The sequence below is a fragment of the Aptenodytes patagonicus genome, chromosome 6 (genome assembly GCF_965638725.1).
Source record: "Aptenodytes patagonicus chromosome 6, bAptPat1.pri.cur, whole genome shotgun sequence".
Classification (NCBI taxonomy): Eukaryota; Metazoa; Chordata; class Aves; order Sphenisciformes; family Spheniscidae; genus Aptenodytes; species Aptenodytes patagonicus.
The window spans coordinates 57,541,607-57,563,560 of NC_134954.1; the positions used below are offsets into that span (position 1 = coordinate 57,541,607).

Sequence of the window (21,954 nt, forward strand, 5' to 3'; positions counted from 1 at the left end):
GGGGCCGGGGGGCGCGGGCCCCGCCGGGCGGGAGGGGGACGCTGGGGCGGGCTCCATGGCAACCGGATGTAAGCGGCGGCGCTCTAGCCGCGGCGGCCGCCTCGCTGGTGCGGCGGAAGGGCGCGTCTCTGTGGTAACGCGGAAGTGTGAGGGGCCGGCGGCGGCGCGGGACGAGCCGGGCCGGGCCGGGCCGGGGTCACCTCGGCCTCCGCCGCCTCGGCCTCCCCCCCCCCCGCAGATGGCGGCGGCGGAGACGCTGGTGCGCGGCCTGGCGCGGCTGCTGCAGGACTCGGGTGAGTGGCAGCCGCCGCGGGCCCCGCTGGGCCGGGCCGGACCGGACCGGACCGGACCGGAGTGAGGGCCCCGGTGTGGGGGCAGCAGCGCTCACGGCCCGGCCCGTCCTTCCCCTTCCCTGCAGGGGACCTCGTCCTGGACGGCTCCAGCACGCTGACGCTGCTCACCCCCACCCTGCAGCACCTCACGCAGGTCTTCGAGCAGCACCTGGGCTCCCGCAACCAGAACCGGGGCTTTGTGGCCCTGCCCTCGCACCCCGCCGAGACTGCCGCCATCCTCCAGGCGCAGTTCCTCTTCGACGTCCTGCAGAAGACTCACTCTCTGAAGGTCCGTACCTACCGTGGCCGGGGATGTGAGGGGCCAGGGGTACTGCAAGGCCGGCCAGCAGAGGTGGCAGGTACAGCTGCCCGCTTCAGAGCGGCCTCCTTTGGTGCCCACTGACCTCATCTTACGTGCGTGCTACGTGGGTTGGATAGCTCTCGTAGGGCTGTTGCATGGAGTCATAGTTCAGCATGATAGTGTGTAGCTACTTCGTCTAGGATCAGCCATGCAACTCAGCAGAAAGTTTTTCAGAGTTAAAAACAGAGGCAGCAGGGGTTAATTATGTTCTGACCTTGGTAAGGTGTTGACATTGTTGGGAAAATTATTATTTCCTGAAATGCTTGAGCAATTCAGGCAGTATCTGGCAGCTGAGCACAGCTGAGTGCTCCCTGAGTGATGATTGATCTGCATGAGGCAGCAGAGCCGGGGTATTTGAGCAGAGCGGTTAGACGTTGTATACACCCACTACTCTGACCTTCTGCTTCTTATTTCTGAGTTTTACATGCTCCTGCCTGGGCAGTGGTTCTGGTTGATCTGTTTCACAGCATGGGACATTGCAAGTAACGTGTCCTCGTTAATTTTAGGAAGGCTGTAATAAAGATAAAAGTACAGAGCTAGTGATTCTTCAGAGGGCTTTTTGAAAGGTGGCACGTGTTACGAGGCTGCACATGATTATACTGGGCACTGCTAGGAGAGTAGTAGAGGTGAAATGAGCCTGAAAGGGGAATTAGCAGCTGTTGTTAGGTTCCACAGCGGTGCTCAGGAGGTGGTGTGGCTGAGCACTATGGCCTGCGATGTCTTTAAAAGTGTTTTCTGTATGAGACAGATTGGAGAGATTATGTGAATGTTGTTGGGAGGGTTTTGTAGCAGTGTGCTGAGGGTGGAGATTGGAGTGGGGCCCAGAGCCTGTGGAGAAACACGGGTCCCCTGGCAGGAGGAGGTGGGGAGGGACGCTGCAGTCAGGAGGATGTTGTGGTGAGTGCTTGTGTTAATTGAAAAATGGGCTCTTTCTGTAACAAGCCTGTAAAGAAGGGGAAGCTACCCATTGTGCGGTAACTGATTTGCTTGGAGAAACTAATAATTTGTATCAGCCTGATCAGATTCTTAAGACAGTGGAGGGAGAGGAGGTGGTCAGGACACAGAGCAAGGATGGCGTCTGAAATAAACTTTGCTAAAACTGATCATCAGAGCTTCCCAGTGCAAGCTTCCCCTACAAATGGTCCTGTTCGACATGCCGCATTAGTGCTGGCAGGCAGTGGGCAGTGATTCATTACAGGGCTGTAACTGTGGAAGCGGTAGTGGTGACGAGACCTTGAGATGTCTGTTCTGCACCTGATGAGTCACTTCTGCGTGAACGTGGATGTAGCTGGCAGAGATGGTCTCTCCAGTTGTACTCTGGTGTCCGCACTGGAAGCGTTAACTACTTCATTACTCACTTCCTCTGAAACACTGTGTATGCACTGTCTGTAGAAAGCATAAGAAGCTGGATTTAATAATCTGCTTTGTGGTACATGAACACAGCCTAACTACCCTGTGGTGAAAGAGCCTGTGGCTGCACTACAGAATACAGAGAGGAGGTTTGCAGGTACCTCAGTCTAATGCTAACAGTGTCTTGGAGACCAACTCTGTTTTCCATTGTATCTGCTTGTGATTTGCCTTATTTGGCCTGTTCTAGTGAAATGCACATGTACACCTCCCACCAGTGTGCTAGTTCAGCTCAGTTGCTCAATAAACATAGCTCCAGCAGTTAGATTTGTCTTTATTTAGTAGATTTGGTGGTGGTGGCTGATGAGGAATCCAGCTGTCAGACCTCCCTGTGGTTCTGAAAGTGGTGAAGTCACGCGGGCAGGGGAGAAGAAAAGGACCTCTATGGTCTGGCAGACCGTGGTCTTGTGCTACTTAACATGCTTTTCTCTTTGACCTCTATTGAACTATGGGGCCAGGAGACAGTACTGATACCGGCATCCGGGGAGAGCTTGTTAGTGAACACTCGAGCTGTAGGGGGGGCCTGTTCAAGGTGCTGCAGTCGGTGCATCGGGAGGGCAGTATTGCAGCACAAATCGAGCTTGACATGAGACTTCTCTTCTGATTTCTCTAGCTCATTCATGTTCCAAACTGTGTTTTGCAATCTGCTGTGAAGATCTTCCCTTTCAAGTCCCTCCGGCATCTGGAAGTAAGTATAGGAGGCAGAAGTGGCTTTGAGTCTTGCTGTTTGGCTTTTCTTGACTTAGTTTTGTGGTTGCAGAATGCCTCTACTCCTAAAAGATGGGTAGGCTTTTGTGGCTTCCCTAGAAGGCTAAGTCTAAACTCCTGCAACACTTGCAAACAACTCACTGCAACACTGAGCAAAGGCTGGAGTGTTAGGGAGGGAGGCTCCAGCAGGGAAATGGGAGATCCCTTGCGGAGATGGGCCTGGGATGGCAGCTGCTCTTACACTGTAATATTTTGATTTATGTTGTCCTTACTTTCTCATCACTGCTGCAGTTGAGGTCTGTCCCTCCACACTGCCTCCGGGGACTGCGATTTGTCTATTCTCAGCTGGAATCTCTAACCTGTTGCAAATGTATCAGTACACTGGAGGTGAGTGCCTCTACACTGCTCGTGGGGAAAATTGCAAGAGCAAGGCTGTCTTGATCCTACAGCCCTTCACACAGGGAAGATGTAGGAGACTGTTAACTATCTTATCAATCCATGTTGTATATGGCTTTGTCTCCATTCCCCGTTCTGGGGTCCTGCTCCTGACTCAAACAGTGTTGAAGTATTCCCTGGTTGGATACGTGTGTGCTCTGTAGTCTCCTTTTTAGCTGCTTGAGAATTTCTGGCTCCAGACAATATTTGTATCAGCTAGGTCTGACACTTCTCTGTGTCTGGCTGTTACCAGGTTCAAAGGCCTGCAGCTGATCGAGGTTTATTTCATTGTACCTCCGCAGACTTAAATTAAGAGCTGATTGTCAGAGGGAATGCTGTGCCCCAGTGTCTTATCTGCACTGGTACCCAGCAGGTTTCTGAGACGTGAAGGCAAGCTCCAGCTGCAGAGAACTGAGTAGCGTGGGCTGTGCTAGCCCTGGGGCTCTGGGCTTCTGTCTGTGGCACAGAAGCAGCTGCCTGCTGGGGAACGGGCTGCTGGTAGGGAGTGCTTTGAGAGCTTCTTTTGTCTGCCAGAGCACAAGTTGTTTGGCCAGGGCGTGTGTATCTTACTTCTGCTTTGATGGAGGTCTGAAAAAGGTTTTGTTAGCATGAATCTTTGTGCTTAGTGTTCAGAGCCTATGAATTGTAACATGTTAGGTTAACTATTGACACTTGAGTGTAGAAAGCAAAAGCGTCTCCCCTTCTTTCTAAATATCTAGCCATGGAATTCCCACCACCTCCAAATACTTGAATTAGTGACGTAAAAGTCATTGCCACTCTAGGCAAGGCAGGGTCTGTAAAGCACAATATGCCAGCCTTGTTCTAGACTAGCTGTTCTCCTGTGTTCATCTGCTGTTACTGTAACAGCTAGTACTCACCAAGGAATGGTTCCTCACTTCTTCCTAGGAAATCATTTCAGCATGTGGTGGAGATCTGAGCTGTGCTCTCCCGTGGTTGGAATTGCAGACTGTGAACTTCAGCTATAACTCGATCACTGCCTTGGATGACTCGCTGGTGAGTGGGGCATCCTTCCCGCATGACTGAGGGGAAGAGAGGAGATGATCACAGCAAAGAACTGGGCACTCCTTTACTGATACTGCTAGGTCTGGGTGGGAGGGAGTGGGCAGTGTTAATTTTGCTGGCCTGTCCCAGCAGGACATGGTTTCCATGCTGCCATGGAGACATTTGTAGGATCTGATCTGGTATCTCTGTCCTTCAGCAATTACTGAATGCTCTGAGAGTCTTGGATTTGAGTCACAACAAGATCCAGGATTGTGAGCACTATTTAACGGTGAGTATCTTGGGCTGAGCACCGGAGTTTCCTCGTATGGAGAATGCTGTAATCATTGACCATTTACCTGCTAGGTGAAGTATAACAAAAGAAATTGGAGATGTGGCCCAGCAGGCATGTGATTTAGAGCTAGTGCTTGCAGCCTTGAAACTGTCGTCCGGTATGTGCAGCCCCTGTGCCACTGAGGCAGAGAAGGCAGTGTTCCTCGTCTGCTCTAAGACAGGAAGGTTAGTTGTATATATCACTGTATGTATCACTTGGCACTCCAGCGTGGCCGAGTGATAAATACAGCGATACATACAGTGTACACTGTATGTACAGTCACACATGCAGCGTGCACTCCATTGTGGCCAAGACTTCGCTGTAATCTGTGCAGCAGGTGGGAATTATGTAGCCGGGTGTGGGGCTGTAGAGACTTGCTCTACAGTTTGTTCAGTTTGTTCAGACTGCGAGTAGCATTTCCTTCTCACTCTCAGAAATCTCCTGTCAGTTACTTTAGAAAGGTGGTAGTTCATCACAGTGGCATGTGCGTCTCTGGAGAATGGCAATGAAATCCATGCTCTGCTGGGCTAGATCTGCTTCTTTTAAAAGAAGCTATGAAACAGCTTTTCATGGAGTTGGTGGGGCTCACAATGTATCACTTACCATCATCTTTGCAAAGGTAAGAAAGGGCTTCTTTTGGTAGTTCAGTCCTTTTGCTGAGGCAGAGGGTCCAGTCCCTCCTGTGCTCCACTGAAGTTGATGAGGAAGAAGAAAGCTGCTCCTAGCAAATTTTGTAGATCAGTTAGATCATGCTGAGCACCCCTAGACAAACCACTCCAAATGTGAACATCAACGTCTTGCTGCAGAAATAGTCTTAAGAAGCTCACTTGTTGGTTGACCTTGGTGGGATGGAAAAAATGGTAGGGGCTAGTGCCCTGTCTGGAGTTCAGGGTCAGACTTTGAGCTAAGGTCCCAATTGATCCCGTGCTGCTCTTGTCTCTGAACAGACCCTTACAGAACTAGAGTACCTCAATCTGGCTTATAACTTCCTGTCCAAGGTGCCAAACCTTGGCATCTTCAGCCGATCCAAGCTGGTGACTCTGATCCTGCGCAACAATGAACTTGACAGCATTAATGGTGAGCCCACAAGGGAGAAGCATTTCCAAGTTTGAGGCCTTTCTCTCTTCCTCAAGGAGGAGCAGAACTTGAAATCTTGGGCACAGCTATTTTTACTAGGGTTCAATTTTGGGGGAGAGGGGTAGGTGGGAGGTTGCGAAGTTATATCTTCTAGCGTGCTAATGGCTTCTTGCTTTGTTTGCAGGGGTTGAACAGCTAGTGAATCTGCAGCACCTGGATGTGGCCTATAACCTGCTGCTGGAACATGCCCAGTTGGCACCATTGTCCACTCTGCACTACGTAAAAAAAGTAAGCACAATGCCTGATGAGTTGGTAGATTAGAGATGTCATGGTCAGGGGGTGCAAGTTGGAGACTGTGGTAAGAAGAGAGTTTTGAAAGATCAGTTCAACTCTTGAGCATTTAATTTTAATGCGGGAAGCTGATGGGGGAGCCTTGGAGAGACACCTGTATTTCAGCCTTCATTTTCGGTGACCCCTGCTCAAGCTAACCTTTTTCCATATATTCATCCCCACCTCCTTGCTCCCTCTTTCCGATTTTAGCACTGTCCAGTTCAGTAAAGATCCTCCCCTAATCCTGTTGTGGATTTGTGTGTTCAGAGAAGTCTGAAGGAGGATAACTGCAGTCACAATAGTGCTTGTGAAGGAAGATAGCCTGCAAAGGACTGTCCTCTCAACGCTTCTCAGAGTCAGTACTGAAAAAGCTTCTAATGATTTAGGGGCATGAGTAGGAAGTACTTTAGTTTCCTTCTCTATTTGCCGAACAAATTTCGGGAGGCATTGTAAAAGCTTAGTCCTCTCCTGGCTTGATCACTATTCCACTGCAAGGATATTTCCTGAGGCAGAGAGAAAGCCTGGAGCCTGCAAGCAGATTAGGTCGGGGTATATAATATTGCTTCAAATAATAATTTCTCTATTTCCCCCACGCAGCTGCATTTGGAGGGAAACCCATTATGGTTCCATCAAAACCACCGATCTGCAACCCTTGTGCATCTGTCTCCCAGGGCAGCCTCCTCCAATGTGAGTATTAGCCACGCGCCTTCTGCCCCTGCTGTTGAAGGCATAAGGTATTCTGACACTCAGGGGCAAATGAGGGGAAAGAATTTCATAAACCTGAAAATTTATTCCAGTGGTGTAACAGTGGTGATTGTTTTGTGGTTTTGTTTTGTTTTTTTTTTTTCCCAGGTAGAGTAGTTTATCCTTAAATTTTTATGTGGTGTGCTGGCCAGTGCAGACAGAGTTGAATACTGATCTCAGGTTTGCAAGACTTCAGATCGTAATAAGTCTTCACTGTCTACTTCATCAGTTTTGCTCACTGATGGTCCCAAAACTTTACGCTGTTCCTGCTAGGTAGTGACTATGTAGCTGGACTTTGCAAAGGAGGAACTCACTGTCTTGTCTCACCTTGCCTAATTACATATTCCTTTGGCAGCCGTGGCCACCTCTTTCTTTCTCCCCATCACTCTGCTCTCAGCTAGGTGTCATCACTGTTTCCCTTGCACTCTGGTGCTTAGGTCAATTCTTGGTAATCTGGTTTTAAATAAAGAAGCCGGCAAAGTCAGCGTTCTGGCAATTTAGCAAAGTAAACTTGCTTGCTAAGGGTCAGAGGTGTTCCAGAGCTGGTCTGCCCTTCATATTAGTGGCAAATGGCTGGATTCATTGTCTTCAAACTGCATCTTGGAACAAGCTTTCACTGAGCTCAAGTTACTGGAAGCTAGGTAGACTCAGACTAGAAGTAGGGTACAAGCTTTGAGGTGAAAGTGAGTACCTCTCAAAACAATTTGTGAGTTGTTGCGGAATAATCTATTGTATCTCTTCCGCGAACTGTCTTGGATATGTTTCTGGGAATTGTAAAGTCTGTAAACAGGAAAACCACGATGGTCCCTTCTGGCCTTATATGCTATTAGGTCAGGTAGCTACAACTAAAGGAGTGATGGATAGGCAGGAACAGGGTTGTTTCTGGTAGTCTTTGCAGTTTTGTGCCAGGGATCCTAACCCTAGGGTGGCCTGAAGGGGAATAGGAGCCAGCAGATGTTGTCCTGAATACGTGCCAGCCAAATGGAATCTGACTGCAAATGGGTCTCTAATTACAGTTCCTCTTGGATGGGGAGCCACTCTCTTCCTCGGACCTAATGGTAAGTACAGTTGCTGTAAACTGATCTTACTGGCTTTGGGAGTGGGAACTCTGACAGGTTTTTGCATTGTCATGTGTCCTGTTAAATCTGTGTGGGCTGCCTTGACTCTTTGACACAGTTAATTTTGGCTCAGTCCATGCTGATTCCTAGTAATTGTTGGGACTGGCCAGTGTAACTTATTCTGTCCTATGTAGCTTGCAGAACTTGGAGCCTTGCCTGTTTCCTCTTCAGGTACTATGTGGTACTTGACACTTGAATTACATGTCAGCAAAACAAACAGTTACCAGTTTCCCATCTGCTGTTTTTAAGAAAGGCAGAGATTGAGTTAAATCGGAGTGGTCGTGATAAACAATGCAGTCAACCGGGCAGGATCTGTTGTCACCACTTCGACTGAGATGGTGAAAGTTTGGGGTGAGGGGCAGGGAAGTTGTCAGCCTGAGTTGTGGCTTGGTTACCTTGTCTCCCCTTTGCACTCAGCAGGCAGCGTTCTCTTCTTTTGGCTTTAGCACCTTCCAAGACTTGTGCAAAGTGTGTCACAGTCCATCCACACTTCTACCTCAGAGAAGACCGCGCTGGACCGCAGTGCTCTGGACAGTTCCTGTGCTGCAGACTTCAGCGACAGTCAGTCCCCAGCGGAGAATGTGGCTGTGAGGCTTCCTCGGAAGAAAAGCAAGGTCTGAGACTGACATAGCTTCTTAACGATGTAGCTGGCACATTGGGTGAAGGGGCTGCCTCGATGTGAAAGCCTCGTACAGTGGGATGTGGTCTTGTACTGACTGTGTGGTAGTGAGCCTCTATGCTGCTGTATGTTAGGAAGGGGCTGGGCTTAACGTCAGTCTTGATATACTGGGACAAATGTTTCATGGTGTGCTTCTGCACTGTAACAGCTATGAACCCTTCAGCTTGGCAGAGCCCCTCATCAGATGCTGTTTTGGTTGTTCTGGTGCCTCCCAACTATTCTTATCCTGTTTGTTCCAGGGAAAAGTCAAAGTGCGCAGAGCGAGCATTTCGGAGCCCAGTGACACAGAACATGAGCCCCAGGCTTTACCTCTCTCTGCTGGTGAGGCTTGTCTTCTTCCTCAGTAACACAGCAGCTGAACTGCCCACAGTCAGAGGAGTGCTCTGGTGTGGTGACTATTTTCATACTTCCCAAGTTTTCTCTCTACAGGCCTGGTCCTACAGCACCAGAAGGAGATGAAGCGCTTGGACAGCTTCAGAGATCGCTTTGGTGTTGACTGGCTGCAGTACAAGAGACACCTGGAGGAACATGACCAAGTACCTGTCATCTGCCGTAGCCATTCTGCAGATGAGATCGCAGGCAGACCTGCTGCAATGGACTTGCAGAGTGAGAGCTCTGACCCAGAGCAAGGAAAACCTCAAGTATCCCAGAAAGAATCCTCTCCTCCTTTGGATGATACTGAGAAGGAGGAAGAGCCTGAAGTACAGCTGGATGAGCCTGTGGAAGGAGAACAGAGAGAAGAGGAGGCAGATGAGCTAATGCTGGGGGAGGAAGAAGAGGAGAAGCCAGAAGGTAAACAGGTCCTTTCACTGCTGTGTTTGAGGGCTTGGGTGATGATAGAATAGATGGATCAAATGTGATATCCCTGAAGCTTTATTGTGCTGCCCAGTATTGTGGGAATTCTAAGGACTTGGGCCAAGCAGGCCTGTTGTGTGTACTGACCTGTACTGTGTCTTGTTCGGCAGTGGACCTTTGCCAGCCCGTGCTGGTGAGCCAAATAGAAGGTGAAGGGGACCCAGAGCCAGACTGGATCTTCCTGCGAGTCACAGCTAAGCATGTGATTGAAGTGGAACTGAAGGCTGCCAGAGTCCTCCACAAGCTGGAGCTGAAATGCCTGCAGAAGGTGGAGACCTCCGAGATGAACTGGAAGAGGATGGTGAGTTATGTCTCTCTGTAATCCTTTGGCATCTTACTCCCTGTGTGGGCCAGCATTTTGGATTTGGGCTTCTGTCAGAGTATCCTGCAGGTCTTTTCCTAGCTCCTGCAAAGCCTGATTGATTGAGCATCTCTTCCACCCAATGCATATGTATCTAACAGCATCTGTATTGCTTAAAGTACCTGTGATAGTGCAGCAGAAGCCAGCACCAATTCTGTTCCAAAGCTGGAGTTCAAAAGACAATGGCTGGACTTGTTTCAGTGTGCAGGAATGAGAGACTTCTCAAGAGGAGCCTAAATGAAATGGAGACCTCCTTCCCATTGATTCCTCACTGGGGTATCACCCTGGCCTTGGAGGACTGTTTGTGGATTGCACTTTTTCTTAGGCAGTGCAGCACTGAGCCTAGTGTGATGTTTAGAAAGCTACTGGTAACTCAGTGGGTGGCTTTCCATCCGCTCTAGGTGCATGCTTTAGCACTACCAGCCGTATTTTGCTTTTGTGGTTCTTTAGAAAGGGAGCTTGGAAATCTTTTTTTCCTCATGGTAGGGCTTTAACATTCAATGTGTGCTTGGACATGTTCATAGGCTTCTCTAATACTGTTTTCCCCAAAAGCTCCAACTCATTTTTTTTCTTCCTGCCCTTGTACCTCTTGAATGTTTGTGGCCTGATATTCTTCTGAAATACCTTTGTGAAAAGGTGTTTTGTTTGAAATGCTTTGTTCTGGGCCTTGAAACTTACTGTTATCCTCAGCACTCATGAGCTTTATTTTTATTTATTTATTCATGCCCGTTTTACCAGGCTCCCAAATGCTATCAGCTGTGGAGGGCTACTCAAGGCTTACTAAATTAAGTGCTTGTATGGCCACATTTCAGCCGGTTGCAAACAAATGTAGTCTGTATACTGGATGCTGCGCCCTTTTTCTAGAACCAGTGTTTTCTGTCTCCTGCAGGACCTGGAGCGAGTTTTCCCTGTTCTCACACTGCACTTCAGCTATATTCGCAAGGACCGGCAGAAGCGCAGATATGTGGTGCTTGACGACTGCCCGGAGCAGTGTCTACAGGTAGGGGAGGCTAGAGGGGGAAGCCTGGGGAGGGGGGCAGTGTTACTGGAAGACACTGAATTCTTCCAGCCAGCACAGGGCCCCTGTTCTCAGAGCACATGTGCATCTGCTGCCCTGTGGCAGCCCATGTCTGGCTTGTAAGCTTGATTTCTCCTGCTGCACAAATGACCTGTGGAGGGCCCTGTGAGCATGGCCATGGGCAGTGGAGCTCCTGGAGCACAAAGGGTGCTCTCAAGGAGAAAGCCTTGCAGTTTTCTCCCTCTTGGGGAGAGAAGTTAGTAGTCAAGTTAGTGATCCTTACTTGTAGTGCATGTGCAACATAATGTTTCCTGGGTGCTGAGTGATGCGCTAGCCTGTGCTTAGCCCTCTGGACAGTGAGAGTGTCAGTGCTATGGCAGCTCTGGTCTGCACAGCTGCTGTAGGGACTCTGGTTTCAAATCCAAGTATTTTTCTCGAGGTACTGTTGTTTAAGTACGTTTAAACAAGCTGTTACAGAGAAGGCACAAATAGATGGGACCTTTTGAGACCAGACTTCCAGGGAGAGCCTGTCGATATGTAGATACAAGGCACAGACCTGCAAAACCAGGTTCTCTTGGTCTTATGCAGTGAAGCTCCGTGCCCTTGGCAAGTCTTGCACAGACTGGCTGTTGTACTCTGTTAGCTGGGAAATGGCCCTGCACTCCTTGCACTCTGAAATGCTGTAATGAGGCATGTGAGAGACTTGCTGATGTCAGAGGCTTGCTTTTATTAGGGCTGTTATAGCTGCCTGCTAGCACTCTTTTCCCTGTGCTGCTACTTTTAGTGTGTCCTTGAAGTGTTGTCCCCAGCTGTTGAGGAGAATCGGCAAAATCAGGACCAGGAGAAGGGATCCACGAAGCTCCAGTGCCTGAAATGCAAGCAGGAGTTTTCACAGTCCCTGGCTCCCTGGCATCAAGGTCCCTATCCTTCAGAGGTTGGAGACACCAAAATCCTGGAGACCCTAGTTGCCTCAAATCAAGGTAGGATGTAGTGCCCATAAAAAGGATGCTTGCTAATGCCCAGGCAGACTGCAGAATGGCAGCTGTGGTGCAGAGCATGGAATGTATAGGAGAGGGTGATGCCTTGGCTGTACTGGAATTAAAACCTGTTGTGGTATGTCCTCTCACTTGGCCCACTTGAACTGGGAAGAGCCTGCCTTGTTCACTAGCAGGAATAAGCCACTGTTTTAAGGTTAAGCAAACAGCACTCCTGTTGTGGGTGGCCTGGGATCTGGGAGAACATAGGGGTGCTGGAAATGGCAGATGGTCCACAGAAGTCTAAAGTCTGGGAGAGGCCTAAAGGTCATGTAGTCTCTCGTCCTGTTGAAACCATGTTCTGCCACAGAGACTAGTTTGTTCTAAAGGGCTTTTGCTGACGGAGGTTTCTGGGGAATCTACTCCAGTATTTCAGGTAAAACTTTGGCTGTTAGACATCAGAAAAACAGCCGGAACCCTAACCTAAGTCTCCCTGGCTGTGATCTTAAGCCCACTCTTGCTTCCCTTATGGGGAACGATTTATTCCTTTCTTTGTACTTGAGGGCCATTGTTCTCCCCCCATGACCAGTCCTGTCTTCTGTCCTCTAGACTAAATAAGCTCAACTCCCTAGATAATTTGCTTGTCAGTCATATCTCATACAATGCAGTTATTCTTGCTGGTCTCCTTTGTACTCTTTCCCATTTGTCCACATTTTTCTTTGGGTGTCTGAAACTAGATGTGGTATTTTGGCTGAGACATGGCTAGTGCTGAATAGGCATCTTCTGATTGCTGAGTTTTTCAAAGCTCAGTTTATATTTGAAGTGGGGAGTGCCCAGCGTTAGCTTGGAAGATGCTGCTCATTTGACAAAGTATCCTGGGGTTGAAGTACTGCAGTGAGGGCAGAAGTGCTGTCCTGGGTGCAGCACTTTCTTCCACACCGGGACACTTCCTCCCTCCCGCCAGGGTAGTGAGAGTCCCAAGATCCAGCTGGGAGTTTGCTGTGGTGTGGGTGAAGGGAGCATCAGGAATTGGGATCAGGAGGGATGAGGACAGCTGGAGAAGGGACACTGCATGCTTGTGGTTTGGTTGGCTGGAGGATAAACCAAGCTGGGGATGGAAGTGGCTAAGGAAGGTTGGATTGACTGGTCGTGAGCTTGGGCTTCAAAGGCTATGTGAGCACTTGCAGACATGAAGTGGAGGAAAGTCATGAGCTAAAGCCCTGATGTAGTTTCAGTTGCAACAACAGCACACACTGATCGCTCTAAATCTGAACAGAGCTATTTCAGGTCCATGTTGGCATTTATCCAGAATTTCTTGTTGATTTGTGAGGGGAGGTGTGTAGGATATGATTCTGAACGGAGTTACTCAACAAGCTGCTCAAGTTGGACTATAACTATTGTCTACTTTGAAAGGGATCGTTTCTGGTTTGCAGGGGAAAAAAAGTAGTAAAATCTTGTTGGGGGAGAGCTGTTCTGCTTTTTCTTTATCCCTGACGAAATCTTCTACAGATGCTGCAGCAGCTGTTGAGCCCATAGCCTGTCCCAGTTGTTCCAGTGACCATGTGGTCATCCTGCCTTCAGAGGTGTGCTCCAGCACGCCTTTGCCACCTGGCCCTGACAGCATGAGTGAGGACCTGTCAGACTCTGTCCTGGAGGGAGGCAGCCAGCAGGAGGGCCCAGAGGAAGCACCTGCCCTGGCCAGTGAGAGTGGGAAGTTCTACATTGGCGGGGAGGACAGCTCGGAGATGGATACCAGCAACAGCACCAGAACCCCGGAGCTGAGTGGCGAGCATGACGGCACTCTCCATTCCAGCTCCCGCAGTTCAGATGGGGGCTGCGGGAAGAAGGAGCTGGGCATGAAGAGCCAGTACTTGTCCCTCAGCCACACAGACACCAATGGGGGCAGCTTGATGGGGAGCTACCGTTACAGTGTTTCTCGTGGGCCCACTCCTTCCCAGCTCTCTTTGAACTCCGAGTCCGAGGAAACATGGAATCTCAGTCCCGGTGAGTGTGTAGGAGCTGTGCAGGGTTTAGGGGTGTTGGGCTTTATCACTGGTGCTTGCAGGGTGCACTGCCCCCTGTTTAATGGGGAAGGGGGGTCATCAAGCACGAGCAGCAGTGACCATGGTTCTTGTGAGCAGAGTTTTTAATTCCCCTCTCTGTTCAATCCTCATGCCTGAAGGTAGGGAAAACTGAGTCAGCTCCTAATCCCTAGTATTGCTCAGACTCTGAGAAATAGGGTCTTGTTCTGGGAGCTGCACTGCTCAGTTATGGACACAGTGGGTTCCTGTGGCACCAGTGAGCTGCCAGCTGGAGCATTACCTTTGGAGAATAGTACGCACAATTGCTCTGTCTTTGTTCTCTCACTTAAGTGCAGTGTGAGGCTGGTGTGTTTGTTGGAGGCTCTGGTTAGTGGGTCTACAGTTACTTGTGCTTTCCTCAGTGGTCTTTGTGAGCTTCAGATGACAAAGCCTATCCAAAAGAAGAGACTCTGTGCTGGCTGTGTGAGGGCTATCATGCAAGATAGTAGTTACTAGGAGGTCCACAAATGTTTTTTGTGAGGGACCTTGGATTTCTGATGTAGCAGACTGCCTTTGCTTGGGCATCAGCTTGTGATTTACAGAATAACTGAAGTTGGAAAGGAGCTATGGAGGTTATCTGGTCCAGCCCACCAAGTGACTCTACTGCAACTGCAGTCTAGTCCTGATTTTCAAATCCATCAGCTTCTTGATCTATAGAGATCTCTGCCAGCCTTTCAAGACTGCTGTGCCTCTGAAGAGGAGTTGGTGTAGGACCAGTGTTTAGGATTGCCATATTCAGTCTTGTACACTTGAAGTGTGAGAAATAAAGCAGTCTCTTGTTTTGGGTCAAATCGAAAGGTCCCAATTTAAAACAGCCCATGAAAAAGTTCCTGCTGAGGAGAAGTTGATTAGCGTTTCTGGTGGAGAACAGGCTCCGCTGGGAAGTGTGTACTCTCAGGCAGTATCGTGGCTATTGTATAAATTATTTGGTCATACAATTGCATGACAAACCTAATTATGTTCCTAAGCAGTTTTATTGGTGTCTTCCTCAGTCCCCTTTAGCCTTACTACAGTTGAAGTCAGAGTTTAAAAAATTGACCTGAGCTGACATCAGCTGAAATGAGAAATGTCTTTCGGGCTTTGTGATGAAGAATTGCCCTCCTGCCAAATCTGGCAGCAAAGCAGTGTCCTCCTGTGACTAAGCTGAGCATAGGTTGAAGATGGGTTAGACCAAAGCTTTGTATATCTGAAAAAGCAAGTGTTGGAGTGATGGAGTCCCCTCATGTGTCCACGTTGAGACCTGTGGCCTGGAAAGCCCTGGCTTTGGCCCTTTGTCTTGGGGAGAGACTTGATGGAAGCAGGTGTGCAGAGGGGGTGACACTGCTGCCCTGGTGCCAGTCTGCATGCTTGGGCAGCATCTGGTCAGTGGACAGAGTGTCAGTTCTACCCTTTGCTCTCCTCAGCTGTAAACGGCATCCCGAACACAAGGGACTTCCGTTCTGTGGATCATCGCCTGAAGCTGTACCTGGATATGGAGGTTTTTGAGGAGAATGCTGAGGAGTTCCAGTGCTTCCTCAAGGTGAGCTCCTGCAGCACCACTCCTTTAGCTCCTTGGCTATCCTTCTAGCCACCCTGCAAGTCCTGCTCTGGGGTGGCATCCCAGAGACTGTGAGGTGTGAAGGGAGCTGAAGTGTGTTTGAGTCGGTCCTTTCCATGGGTGGGCTGGCAAGGAACAGGCCACTGCTCACACCCAACCTCTCTGTGCTCTAGGTGGTCATGGTGAAGTTTGGCCGACAAGGAGAGTTCCTCTCAATCCTGGTTGCCTCTGATCTCAAGATTTATGTGCTGGAAGTCACTGGGGTTATCAGGTGAGGAGAATGGTGGCAAGTGAGACCCTGCAGCAAGGCCGTGAGTGCTGGGTAGTGCCAGCCTGTGCTAGCCTTACCCTGGAGGCGTGGTGACATGCAAAGGCTCTTCTGGCAAATCCCCTTGCTGCAATCTGATGTGGGAGAGGAGATGGGGCACCCTGCTGCAGCTGAGGGCTGTGCTCTGTGATTAGGGGACAACCTGCAGACTGGCTGAAGAAGAATGACTCTCACTACCTGTCTGATATTTCCCATCTGGAAGTGGGACTCTGCCACCAGAGCTTGCGAATGGAGTTTGAGAACCCAAAAGCCTCCTACAATCTGCTGATCCGGAACCAAAGCTGCTGTGACCAGTTCCTGCAGACCCTGACATGTAAGAGTAGAGCTGTAGTCGGGGGGGGGGGCATGGAGGATTTGGAAGATTTGCTCTTGGAGAGCTACCAGGACAGCTGTAGTTGGATGTATGTTGGAAATTCACTTCTTGCCAGCTCAGAAAAAAGTTGGGGGAGAACCCCACTGGCATCATAACTTCCAGTGCCTCTCTGTAGACTAGAGAACCATCCTGAGCTGTTATGTACTGCCCTTGGGCTTGCAATAAAAGAATTCTACCTTCCCCTCTTTAGATCTCATGCAAGAGCTGCCTGCTAAGCACAGGAGTAAGGTGAAGGAAATCCCCACTGTGGAAATGAATCCACAACATTGGCTATGGTAAGAACAGCCTCTGAGAGGTTGGGATTTCAGATAGAAGAGGATGTCTGCTTGTCCAGCAATGCCTGGGAAGCGTAGTGCTCAAAACGGGGCAGCACAGGAGGAGGCACCACTAGAGTGGCAGCCAGACCTACGTTACAGGTTTAAGGCATCTGGCTCAGGTGCCTGCTGCACAGGGGGTGAGCAGGCAAAGGGGTGTCATGGACTGAGCAAGGCTGCGCAACTCCAGCTCTCCTGGAGGAGCCTGAGCAGAATATAATGGAGGGAGGAAAAGGGGGAAGCATAGAGTTGTCTCCTCCCTTGCGAGAAACATTTGGTTCCTAGCCGGCAAGGTGGTGGGCGCAGTGACAGGAGAGAGAGGAATTTGGCAACATCTGGAAGAGATGGGTCCCTCCCATCCTCAAGAGGACAGTGAACAGTAGCTAGCTCACAGCAAGCCTAGACTGGAAACAGAGTGATTCCTTGACTGGCCTGCTGTTGTATCTCCTCTAGGCCTCTGCTGGACTCCAAGACCATAGATTCTGCAGCTGCAAATGACACTTGTTTCTTCTACCTGCTGGCCTACCTGATCCAAGGTACAGGAGATCTCAGTAGCCAGGTGTCCTATACCTTGTGCTGTCTGCTTACTTGCTTGTGTGTTTCGCGTACAGTCTGTGGGAACAGAGCTGGGCCATTGCAGCAGAGATGGGGCGGGGCCATGGGTGAGGGCTTTTTTTTTTTTTTAAGTGCTGAGACATGTAGGATAGCAGCATGCTTCTTCCTATATACCCAATGAGTCTCTCAGCCCTTTTTGATGTGGAAGTCCAGGCTCTAGGGAGCAGTTGGCCTTGCACAGCAGGTTTGGTGACAACTCAGAATGGCTTCTGAGAAGCTGGAAACGATGTAAGGGCTGGATCGTTGCCCTGAGCTGGGGGAAAGCTGAGGGGTTATACACATAGCTGGTTTGTGTGAGGAGCTGAAAGGCTCCTTGGTTTGGGAAAACAGAAGCGGGTGTCCAGAACTTGAGATGGTAGGACAGGAGCAGCCTGCTGGAGCCTACCAAGTTCTGTCCCAGGGCTTGCTGAGGGCCAAATGTGCTAAACCTGGGATTTGAGTCTTCAGTGAACAATTCCAGTGTCGTCTTAGTTTGGGACACTGGAAAAAATCAACCTAGCTGTTAATCACATTCTGACCAATTTGTTACTGCTCTTTCATTCTGCTTCACCATTGGCCATTAGGGAGGTATGAGAGAACGAGAATGAGAAGGAATCTGTGGGAAGTATGTTTATTGCTCTCTTCAAGCTGCACAAACAGCCAGTGGGAGGGAGAACTTAAAGCGCGTTGTTTTTTTTTTTTTACTCTACAGTTTTTCTCCTTTTTTAGAGTATGGTGCCCAAAACTGGACACGGTTCCAGCTGAGGCCTCACTGCCAAGTAGACAGGACTAATTAAACATCCAATTTCTGATATTCCTACTAATTCCCAAGAGTGAGATGTGACAAGAAAAGCAACATGTTGCTGTAGCAGCTTGTGATCCCCTGTGACTTCAGCCAGTTCTGCTAGTGGTTCCCTATTTCTATGCATCTGACTTGTTCCCAAGTTCTAGTGCTTTTCTTTTGCACTCACTGAAATCAGCTGGGTGATATTTATGCTCCCTACAGTTTATCAAAACTACTTTGCTTCCTGCCATATTTACGATGCATCCCAACTTGGTATTAAACTTTATGCACGTGCTCTCTGTTCCAACCATCAGATATCTGCAGCCAGACGAATTCAGGCCAAAAAAGGCGACCTTTTAGCTGGAGCTGCTGACTTCTAACTAAGGAGTAGTAAAGTGTTGTTTAAGAGGTCGGAGGACTCAAGTGTCTTTTCCCGCCTCACATGAGGACATAGGCTGGACAAGGCTTGCTGGGCGGTGGTCTTTCACATGCGTGCTTCTGCAATAAGCTTAGATAAGCTGGTCAAGCCCAGCCACATTTAGCTACCCTGCTCCCCCCTCTTCGGTCAGGAAGCTGGATAAGGCTGTTCACCCAGTTACTGTTGCTGAAAAGGGTTTCCCTAGGGGAGGGATGGAAAGCAAAGCTGGTTCTGTGGTGACTCAGGCTCTCAGCAAAGCCTCTCCTATTCCCTCATATCCTTTTAGGGGCATCTGCTTTCCCTGTGACCCTGCTGAGCACCCGAAGCATGCTGTTTCTGCTGGAGGAGAATCACCAGTGGCAGGTGCAGCCCTCCTTGGATGAAGACCATGAGGCAGAAACGCCTCCTAGGAGCAACATCCAGTTGAAGGAGAAGCAGCCGATCAGCAGTATTAGCAATGTCATAACCTATCGCCTCTGTCCTTGTGACATCAAGCTGATGCTTTATGATGAGGTAACCAGGAGGTGGTCATGGGGCACACAAGATGCTGGGGGCTGGATTGTGCTCAGATCCTGTTCTTGCCAAGAGTGTCTTGGGGCTGTCATCTCCCATCCTAACCTAGGGCCTTGCACCAGAAAGGCAGGGGAGCACAGCTAATTGCTGCTGTACAAAAGTCATGCAGGGACACTTCCACGGCTGGCAGCAGAGAGGGAGGAGGATGTCACTTAGGAATCGGGAGGAGCTGGCAGCTGTGCTGGGGAATAGCAGCTCAGGGCTGATCAGTGCCTTTGAGGCTAGGCCCTGCTTATCCGTCTCCCTCTCTTTCCTCCCTCCCAGGTGCTGAAGGTGGAGAGCACTTGGCACATCCGCACAGAGTGCCCTGAGCTCCTGGTAGAGCTGGTGGAGTGGATTCGTGGGCCCTGGGAGGAGATGTTCTCGATCGAGCTACGGAAGGCTGTGTATGAGGGACTGGAGTGAGCTTGCTGGTTGCAGGCAGGCGGGACTTGGAGTCGAGAGTGCTGCTGTACTGGCAGTGGTGCGCAAGTGTCTCCCACTCCCATCTGACCTTGCTGTCCTGTGGCCTCTGCTTTCTACTCTACCCTTGCCCCAGCCCTTTTTGGTGAGGAGGAGGAGAGCACATGATGGTCCAGACTGCACAGTCACTCACTTGCACTGGGCTGGCCATGGAAAGAGGAGGTGGAGGGTGTTACCTGTAATACTGCGTAAGCTACACAGTTTTAACTTGGCAGTGTCTGCTAGTCTCCTTCAGGGTCATACAGAGTGTCACTGAAGGAAGAGGGGAGCCAGGCCAGAGCATGTTCAGTGGGACATGCAGTGGTACTAGGCAAACAGCAGGCCAGAGGCAGTTGGGTGCTGCGGTCTTTCTAGCAGGTATATTTGCTGCCCTCCTAGCTGTCTCTGAACAGCTGCCATTATCTGCTGATGATTTTTTTTTTTTCTTTTCCTCCCCCTCTCTCTTGTCCACAGCTTCCCTAAAGCTGCCTGCTTCAAACAGGAGCCTGATTGCACAAGGGGATGAGGCTTGTTGTACTAATAACCCCACAGAGAGCCTTTACCTGCCTGCCTGGCAGGGCATGGCTCAGTCTGCTGCTGTAGTCTTTCACTGTCACTGGGGTGGGAGGAGCTGTGAGGCTCTTAGCACAGAAATGTGTTGCTCATCGCTTAGGGGTCAGGACCCTGGTGGGCACTGGCAGGTAAAAGTGAGGCTTAGGCTTTTCTGAGCAGTCCAAAAGCAAGAGTCTATTTTAACATGAGTTTTACTATTTTCTATTGTAATAAAAGCTTATATTTATTGAATTGTCACGTTTGCCTTGTTTCATCCTCTTGCACCGCTGTAATGTCTTTGTAAGGTCTTGCATACTAGCTTTGCAGCAGCCTCAAGGGTTCCCCAACATCTCACAGGGTTCGAGCCATTCTCCCCCTCCTGTTCAGGGTGGGTGCTGATGGGCTGCTAGACTAATCTTCTCCACCTGCCTGGCTCCCAAGCAGCAACCAAGGAACAAGACCCAAACAGGATTAGACTGACAGCAGGTACTGGTTGTGTTGCTCACCTGAGGGCAATTGTCACAGGAGAACATCCTGTGGGCTTCCAGCCCCAGCAAGTTGCTTACTGGCTGTACAGGCCCTCAGAGGCATGCCTCTCACAGGAGCTGTTACTGCTGTGGCTGTGGAGGCGGGAGTACCTGCCCCCAGGTTCTTCCCTGTACCAGGCTTTACCTTGTCTCAACCTCTCCTGCACAGAGTTAAATGCAGCTGAAAAAATGCCGCTGCCTGGCCTGGGCTTGCTGTGTCACAGGGTCTCCGCACCCTGCCCAGAGAAGAGCAAGTGGAGATGCTGTGTGTGGTGTTTTGATGCAGTTGAAGCTCCCTGTTGGGGTGAGCAGAAATGGGCCTGTTACGTTAAGGTGCTGCCAGGTGGGATCTGATACCCCAAGCGGGGACCTTTACTGATGGTGGTTTTTCCCAGAGCAGTGTCTCTGTCTTGCTATGAGTGTTCAACGCACAGTTTCAGGGCAAGTTTTCCGACTGCTGAATCCTTAGTGACAAAACCTCTATTTTATGGCGAGGTGATCTTGATTTCTTTGAAGACATGTATTTGTCATTCAGTGACCTGACGCCTATTTTCTTTGGATACTGAGCATGGCAGCTCTTTGTAACAGTCTCTACGACATCCAAACCTTCCACATACCCAAAGTTGGTGTCTGTGGCTTCAGCTTCTTTCACCTAGAAAACAGCAGTGACTGGGTCCCACAGCATCGCACTGCTCCAGTCTCACCTGGACAGATGAGATAAAGTTTCCCTCCCTGTTCAAACCCAGCTATGCCATCCTCATGGCCTTAGGAGAGCGGGAAGTTCAGTTTCCATACTTTGTAGTGGTCTGAAGGCCAACTCGCAGTGCGCAGTTGGACACTTTCTTGGAATCGCTGTGCTATTAAACTTTCTCCTGTCGCTTCCAGAAGCAGTTGAGTTGCTGAAGGCCCGCAGTGGCTGATATTTTTATCTAACCTTCTATAGACTTGATTGACAAGATCTATACTGTCTTGAGGCAGATGTCACAACGCATTCCACTTTCTCCCCTCTTCCTAAATGGGTATATGGCTGCTGCTCTCCGTTCCTTTGGAGCGATCTCAGATCACGAGTGGGTGTGAACTCAGTGGAAGTGCTGCCAGCACCTAGTACTTTGTCCAGGGGAAGGAGTCTGAGAGAGCTGAGCCAGTAAAGGCCAGTAAGGGTTTTCTGCCTTCATCTTGCCATTTAAGAAGCTTGTGTAAGTACTGTCTTCACCTTCTATAGCTGCGTTTTTCACAAAGGGTAAGAGTCAAAATTGGAGTTACTGGACCAGCTCATTGATGTCTCTTCGGCGTAAGCTGATCCCCTGAGAAAGCCCATCCCTGGAGCTTGCTTTTTCCATCTTAGCTGAGCTGCACCTTTGCTCTGCCACGCCAGTGACCGGGTATGTGTTGAGGGGCCTGACAAAGTGTCGACTGCCAGAACCAAAGGCTTCAGCTGTGTGCCTGTCCATAGCTCTTCTCAAGCTCTTCCTGGTTTTTACTGCAGAAGTGACTACTCATTTGCTTCTGCTCCTTGCCATGTCTCTGCAGGTCTGTGCCCTCAGCTCAGCACTAGCCTCTTGGTCCAGTTAACAGCTCCCTGCTCTTCTGCATTCCTCCTGCTGCTGACAGGGGAGCTCACATGTGCTGCCGCAACCTGTCTCCTGCCTCTTGATGAAACACTTGCTTTGTTTTCCCTTAGGGTTTTGTCCCGGTTGTTA

At 49.8% G+C, this 21,954-nt stretch overlaps 1 protein-coding gene across 2 annotated transcripts; it reads left to right on the forward strand.

The window, feature by feature from the left end:
* Positions 1-55: 55 nt before the first annotated feature.
* Positions 56-19,978, forward strand: STK11IP (serine/threonine kinase 11 interacting protein). Of its 2 annotated transcripts, XM_076342796.1 has the most exons (24): positions 56-293; positions 419-621; positions 2,714-2,788; positions 3,100-3,195; positions 4,150-4,257; positions 4,463-4,534; positions 5,524-5,653; positions 5,838-5,941; positions 6,581-6,670; positions 7,744-7,785; positions 8,292-8,459; positions 8,764-8,845; positions 8,954-9,316; positions 9,490-9,680; positions 10,630-10,740; positions 11,543-11,738; positions 13,242-13,736; positions 15,217-15,332; positions 15,524-15,621; positions 15,813-15,991; positions 16,242-16,326; positions 16,819-16,901; positions 18,448-18,674; positions 18,999-19,978. In XM_076342796.1, the coding sequence occupies exons 1-24, from the start codon at positions 56-58 to the stop codon at positions 19,137-19,139; spliced, it is 3,693 nt and encodes a 1,230-aa protein (XP_076198911.1). In that variant the 3' UTR covers positions 19,140-19,978. The 2 variants fall into 2 exon arrangements, 1 of the variants encoding a protein (XP_076198911.1); XR_012995709.1 differs by lacking the exons at positions 16,242-16,326; positions 18,999-19,978 and having other exon boundaries at positions 227-293; positions 18,448-18,525.
* Positions 19,979-21,954: the final 1,976 nt, after the last annotated feature.

Bases quoted from the DNA above. Each gene is read 5' to 3' on its own strand.
- STK11IP (XM_076342796.1), top strand. From the start codon at position 56: ATGGCAACCGGATGTAAGCGGCGGCGCTCTAGCCGCGGCGGCCGCCTC. The intron at 13,737-15,216 runs GTGAGTGTGTAG...TGCTCTCCTCAG, and splicing joins AACATGGAATCTCAGTCCCG to CTGTAAACGGCATCCCGAAC. The intron at 15,333-15,523 runs GTGAGCTCCTGC...TCTGTGCTCTAG, and splicing joins AGTTCCAGTGCTTCCTCAAG to GTGGTCATGGTGAAGTTTGG.